We start from the raw sequence: 6983 nt of genomic DNA on the forward strand, positions 1-6983 counted from the left end.
CTCTTTCTCTCTCTCTCTCTCTCTCTCTCTCTCTCTCTCTCTCTCTCTCTCTCTCTCGTTCTCTCGTGTTCCTCCCTCGTAACCTGGAAATTAATTGTACCATGTGCAACGACGTGGAGCGCTCGGTCGCGAGAAAGAGAGCGAACGTGTATCTCGGTCTCGGATTTTATCGAGAGATCAATTTCCCACTCGTCCTTTTTATCGTCGGATACGTTGTTAACGCGTGAGAAAGGGGGAATACGAAACGCGAGCCGAAATAAATACATCCGACGAAATGAATCTTTTGCAGGGCAACCAGCAGCAGCGTCCTCGCGACGATTGGGAATATCGCCGCTATTGTGGGGAATTTGATTTTTTCCGCACTCTTGGGCATCGAGTGCATCGTCGCTTTTACCGGGCTCGGCTGTCTCTTCACCGGTATGATTAGCGCGACACCACGTGCCGCTGTTTCATTCCTTCGCGCGCGCAAACGAAGAAACGCGAGACACGTGTGACGATTGAATACTTCAACACGTTCGCTACACTGAGAGAAAAAATAAGAAATACTTATTCCGATTATTCATTATAAGAAATATTTATACTGATTATTGGATACTAATGTCATATCTCGATCTCGAATTTTATCACAAATATATAACATGTTCACTCAAATCAAATTCTTTTATTTAAATAGAATAAAAATAATCGATTTTTTTTCCAAGTTTTCAGAGATGTATATTTTCTGATTTGAAAAATATTTTATATTTGTGCAAACAGAAATATGTTATTAGTACTCATCGAGTATTTTTTTTCTAATACAGATCTAAGTGTATTTTATACAATTACGTAAGAGAAAAAGTGGAAAGATATGAAGTGGCTGTGTGGAGAGTCCTTCAAATAAATCGTGGTAGCGAACGTGGAATTTTTCTCTAATATGGATTTTTTTTCAATATTTGATCCTTTATGTGTTCTTTTCCGCAGTATGCTTCTGTCTATCGCTATTCTTCCCGCAACCCGTGAAGGACTCGCCGAAGAAACTCGCACAAGCTAGCACGTCGAAAGTTTAAGAGGGAAGCGCTGGGAATCGGAGTGTGCGCTTAGGATTGTAAAAATTTAATTAAGCGAATAGCTGCTCGATAACGCTCTCGCGGTTGGGCTGTGATACTTTTCTAAAGGAGCTTACGCCGTCATAGGAAAACATGTAACACGAGATTCAGTGGTAAATAAAAGTACACGCCTCTGCATCCTCACGACGAGGAAGTGGACGTGATATAATTTTTATAGAACTCCGTGACACCATGTTTTTTCCCTCTTTCTCTCCTTCTCACTTTTCTACCCTTCTAGATCGTCTCTACACGACACTTTTTACCCGAGCAACGTAACGACAATAATTCACGACGTACGGTGAAACGAGCAATTCCGAGCGTTGCGTAAACGCTCCGTGTAAGCTGCGTAGAGAAATCTTTCCCCGACACTGCGAGACACGACGACGGCAATCGTAAACGCTCGCAGCATCGGCAATCACGAGAAACAGGCGCGGTTGTAACGTTATTCCTTACGACGGGGAAAATACCGTTTTGCCGGATGGTCTCCTTAATTCCGACAAGCGTCCTTAACAGCCGTTCTCGTTTGTATGCACATTAGAATGCACTTGGCAACGTGTTTCTTAAAGTGTCACTGCGTTGTTACTCCTGCTGCAGAGGGACGACGGGGGGAAGAAAACGCGACAAGAAAGATCGAGTCGGCCGAGCAGATTTCACTCGTGTTTCTTTCTATTTTCAGATTTCTTTTATTAAACTGCCCCAGAGCCCCTCTATTGTTTGAACGGCGCGCTGTAATTGGATTACGTTCCTAGAGCACCGGCAGTAACCAACGTTCTTATTTTATCTGCATTTTACATCGCGCGAGGCCGTTCTCTCGCGCTTTTCTATTTTCAGGCTTTACATCCTCTTAGCGGGGGACGAGAGCTGCTTTTAGTTTCGCCCACGGACAGAATCGAGAAAGTCGCATTTGAATTGGAAAGCGTTTTGCACTTTCCGAATCGTTCGGAATTATTCAAAATTTTCCCCGTCGCCGCCCAACGATAACGAGAGAAAGGAAGAGAAAGAGAGGATGCGAAAAAGCGAGAGAGAGAGAGAAAGAGACGCCCTTTTCCCTTGCTCTCTCGCTCCCTCCGACTTCCCATGGCGCCTAAATCCGAAACCAAACGCGAGCACCACCTTGCCTCGCGGTGGGTAGCTCGACAGGTTGATTACACGTGTCGCGTAAGCCGAGACCACCCTTCGCGCGTAATCGGGGTTATCGAAAGTTATTTGCCGCGATAGTTAATTAGCTAGTTGCGCGCAAACTACCGCCCGCGAAGCCGCCGGGCAAATTCGCAGTAAAGTTTACCTTTGCCGAATATGCATGAGGGAACCATAGCGCATGCTTATTGCCACTGCAAGAGTTACTTCCGTTGCGCCTTGCTTTTGCCCGCAGCATAAACATCCGAACTTGCACGCATGTAACGTATGTACGTATGAGAACGTACGTGCGCGAGGGCTGGCGGATTTTCCCGGTTTTGGGCACAATCGCGCGATATACTATAAGGCCACCGCCGCGGAATTAAGGTAAGCCGTGTACAGTTATTCGTCACTTAACCCTTTCGGGGCTCGGCGGGATAACGCGCGGCTTGAAGAATGCTTAATGCTTCGCTGGGATTAAGGGCTTTCCATACGTTCCCGGCTTATACGGATGCCAGGCGTCGCCTTAGGAAAGCCGAAATTTCGGAAATTACAATATCCAGAAAACAACGTGTTAATTGCAACGAATAGGGGCCTACCCGGAGGGATTTAGATTAGAATGCTAATTGCAGCTGTGATCATGGAGCGCGTGTAGGATACGTAAAATGGAATTGGGGCGTTAATACGTTATAAAATTGCTTCGAGGAAACGTCGAATGCGACCATTCGTTTACAAAAGATAAACGCTCTTTTGTCTCATATATAACGACGAGATATTATTGAAAACTGTTGACAAACTCTCGTGATTATCACTTGTGATCACACGCGTGTGAACTCGATATTTCATTCATTTTTGAAATATTACTATATTTTATTCGTTTATAAAATATGTACATAGTATTTTATTTATTTATGGGATGTATTGCGATATTCCGCTGCTGATAACATTTGGGTAATTAATGCACTGATATAATGGACAAATGATAAATATCACGAAATAAATGCTACGCTGATAATGTCACTGTCCTCGAATTATCAAATGGTTCGCCGGTAATTGGCAAATTAACATTACCGACTATACCGACAGTTCATATAAACACACGAGGATTCTGCCTTAATATTTCTGTGGTTAAATTACTGCCCACATATAACCAACAAAATTAATATTGAATTGCAAACTAACCATTGAAATGTTAACAATCACTCTAACTATTGTTAACCGTCGTCAGTCTTTAATAATATCTCGTCTGAGCGATGATGATAGTAGTAGTAATGTTGTCTGAGACTAATCTCACCCACGAAAGGAAGCTTCGATCTGTTCGATCATTTGTTTTGACTCGTGATATGAAACAATACAATCGTCTTGCACCGCGGTTGCCCGAAGTTCAATCAGCAATGTGCGTTCGAGCCCAGGCTAGCAAACGTTTTTCTTCCTCCACTCACACATACAAATCGCTCTGTCTATCCATGTAACGAGCATCGTCACACGAATAGAGAAAGCGGCTGTGTGTATGAGTGGAAGGAGAAAAACGCTTGCTAGCCAGAGCTCGAATGCGCATCATTGTGTTGAACACAGTCTATTCTTTGCAGCTGAACTACTGCAAATTTCGGAGTTTAAAAAGAAATAAGTATATAATTATGCCGTAATGTAAAAAAGAGAGAAAGAAAACACTAATGCAAGCAGTTCAGCTGCAAAGAATAGGCAACTGAATTCGCACTGTGCGACTCGACATGCCAAAATCTCAGAAATACTGCTAACCTCTGCAATCTCTGGTACTCACTCTGACTTTGCCGGGTTCGAAAGCACAAGACACGGCGAGATGAATCCCGAACTACGCCGTAACCTGACGAACACCCGATGATCCCTCTCGATTCCTCTCGATCCCCGAGACTCACGGCGGCTACTTCATAACGTTTCGTCACGAAACACGCGCGGATTCACTCACGGCACTCCCGATGACGATTCGTCGATTCGCGAGATCATTCCGCTGGTGGTCCGAAAACACGGTGACTCGTAACGGTCATCGCGCGACGATCGCACGAATCCGCTGCGTCAACTCCTGACGACTACGACGTTCGTCGCGGTTTCTGGTAACTGCTTAACGACGCATCCTTGCAAGAAACGCGTGGCGCTCGTCACTCCCGATAACTCGCGCGCGAATCGCGAGAAACTCGCAGCTGTTTGATCGCGCCATATTGGCCGGCTCTACACTCTGAACTTAGGCACGCATCTCGTAGCGCTTGCAATTCTCGAACTATCAAGATGATCGATCCGATGTTCGCCGCTCGCCCGAAATCACTGATCGCAACGACTCGACCATTTGTTAGATATAATGCCGTCCAAAGTGACGACAGTCAGTCCGCACCGTGCATCAATTACATCATTTACATCGCATCCATGTTATAATGTTGCACTCAACAATACAAATATAACATAAAACCGTGTGTTATATCACATTCATTGCTGAATATGAAATTACAGTATATACACTGAGAGAAAAGGTTTTACTCATTTAACGAAGTAACATTATCAACCTCCCAGTAAGAAATAACTTGTCGATCGACATCGTTTCGACGTCGATTGACAAGTTATTTCTCGCTGGGCTGACCTAAATGAGAACAAATGTAATTTATATCTTAAGCAATAAATGTTTGTTAAAATGACGAATAATGAGAAATGATCTGCAACAGTAACTGTTCGATCTGTCTCCCTAACGATTATTAAACCGCAAACGTGCTCTTGTCCCAATAACAGACGAATCTTTATCGATGTAATGTAACTCTGATGCTTAGTGTTGACTGGGGGAGATGCTCGAAACGATCTTTCCGGAATATATTGATGATTTGATTGCGACGAAAACTCTCTACTGTGCTACGCGGAATACGCCTTTACCTTCACATAGATGCGTGCATACTTTCTGTACTTCCGCGACGATTGTGCGACATTTTACTACGAGGATGGGCGAAACTTACTTATTCTCTAGCTTCGGCACATTCCCGGCAATAATTCGCGCTGCAGACTTGCTCGGGACGGCCCGACGACGTAAATCACCGGAGATTTGAACTACGAACTGTCGTAACGCGACGAACGCGCGACTCATCCGGCAACACTCTCGACGACCCGTCCTGTGAGATACGCACTTTCGGCAGTTACTCAACGATATTTCGTTCCAACAGATGCGCAACGCTTACTTCCGACGCTTCCAACGATAATCCGCCGTTCGAAGCTTGCCTCGGGTATGCCGAAACAGACACGGGACGTTACAGGCGACTACGCGAATTCCGCCGATCCATGATGCATTTCGTAGCGCAGAGATTGAGATTTCTGAAGTTACCAATACTCCCGACGCAGCGCTACGGAGCACGCGGAGCTATAGAGTACCCAGACGACACAAATGTCCAAAATCGAGTCATAAGACGTCTTTAAGGCAACTTTAAGACATCTTTAAGACAATACTTTATAAACTTGTTTTAAAGACAACTTAAAGACGTCTTAAAGACGTCTTATGTCCCACTTTTAGACATTGTGCTGTCTGGGTACTTATAGTCTTCACTTTCAGATACTCCATAGTCAATGAAATGATCCGTATAGCATCTGAAGATGAATTTAATAGGTCCTAATAGATAGGCTTAATCGGCTTGATAGATCTTAGGCCCGATTTCACCAACGTCGATTGGGTCTTGATCTGAGTTTAAGTCTTTGTTTCAAATAGTTTAAACGCGGTTTAAAGCTTGATTGACTTTGGTGAAATCGGAACCTTAAACATAAAACTTAACTACAGATACCGGTCTATGATTGGCTTCCCTGTTTTATTTTATTGTTTTATTTTGCATCCCATTTTTTGCAAAACGCATTTAAGAGATATTTTCAAAGAATACGATAATCTATAATACATTAAATATAACATATTTAATGTATATAACATATAACATATTTAATATTAAATATAACATTATATTATACATAATATAATCTACAATTCATTTAAAAAATTTCTTAAGTGTGCTATCCGCAAGAAGAACGATAAAAATCATCATTGAAGAGAAGAACCAGCATTTTCTATCATTTTTTAAGCAGAATTATTTGCAATTTATTTATTTATTGAGAATCGCGCAATTCAACGCAAATCACTCGAAACAATCTCAATACCTGAAATGTCAGACTAAACATGAAAAGATGCAATCGCACGTTTCGATTATCAAGTAGATTCTTCCTAATTGCACTAATTGCGCTGTTTGTACTCAAAGTGTCGAAGGTCTCATATTGGCACGACTTATTATTTGTGGATTGATCTTTCAGTTTAGAATCACAGCGGTTTAGAAACATGTCACGGATCAAGACCTGTCAACTCAATATTTATCTGACACTTGATAGAAGAGAGAAGAAGATTACAATATAGTTTAAAAAGTACCTCAATAAAGAACAGATCTATTGTGTTGGAGCTACTTGCGATCGATCGTTCTCAGAAGTTATTCGCGGTGCGAAAATTCAAGGATCGTGAACATGTCACTCCACATAATCTCAGCTTATAATCACAGCTCGTAAACGCAATTAGTTGTATCTTTTTGTGTACAATTTGGGAGGTATTTCATATAAATTATATTTCGGATAATACATGGCGCGTCATTATTTAGACAGGACGAGCGCATTAACGACCAACTTTGTTAATTTTATTTTCGATTTAATCATTGTTATGTTTAACACGTGATTCATTTCGGGATCATGTAACATTCGCGTTGTATCGCATTATTTTATCGCGATGAATATCGCGACTTGCATTAT

At 42.4% G+C, this 6983-nt stretch overlaps 2 protein-coding genes across 6 annotated transcripts in view; one reads left to right on the forward strand and one right to left on the reverse strand.

The window, feature by feature from the left end:
* LOC116842132 (synaptic vesicle glycoprotein 2B-like) overlaps positions 1-1265 on the forward strand; it is a 16880-nt gene extending 15615 nt beyond the window's left edge. For all 5 annotated transcript variants that reach the window (XM_032810883.1, XM_032810879.1, XM_032810881.1 and 2 more), the window contains 2 exons: positions 290-417; positions 961-1265. In XM_032810883.1, coding sequence (XP_032666774.1) covers positions 290-417; positions 961-1046 — 214 coding nt within the window. In that variant the 3' untranslated portion in view covers positions 1047-1265. The remainder of the gene's footprint in view (positions 1-289; positions 418-960) is intronic.
* The window catches only part of LOC116842134 (ATPase family AAA domain-containing protein 1-B-like), a 188467-nt gene extending 184102 nt beyond the window's left edge, over positions 1-4365 (reverse strand). The window contains 1 exon segment of the mRNA XM_032810887.1: positions 3982-4365. The gene's annotated coding sequence lies outside the window, so the exon portion shown is untranslated.
* Positions 4366-6983: the final 2618 nt, after the last annotated feature.

Source organism: Odontomachus brunneus, unplaced genomic scaffold (genome assembly GCF_010583005.1).
Source record: "Odontomachus brunneus isolate Ranch 3 - 2012 unplaced genomic scaffold, Obru_v1 Obru_scaffold_021, whole genome shotgun sequence".
In the NCBI taxonomy this organism is placed as follows: Eukaryota; Metazoa; Arthropoda; class Insecta; order Hymenoptera; family Formicidae; genus Odontomachus; species Odontomachus brunneus.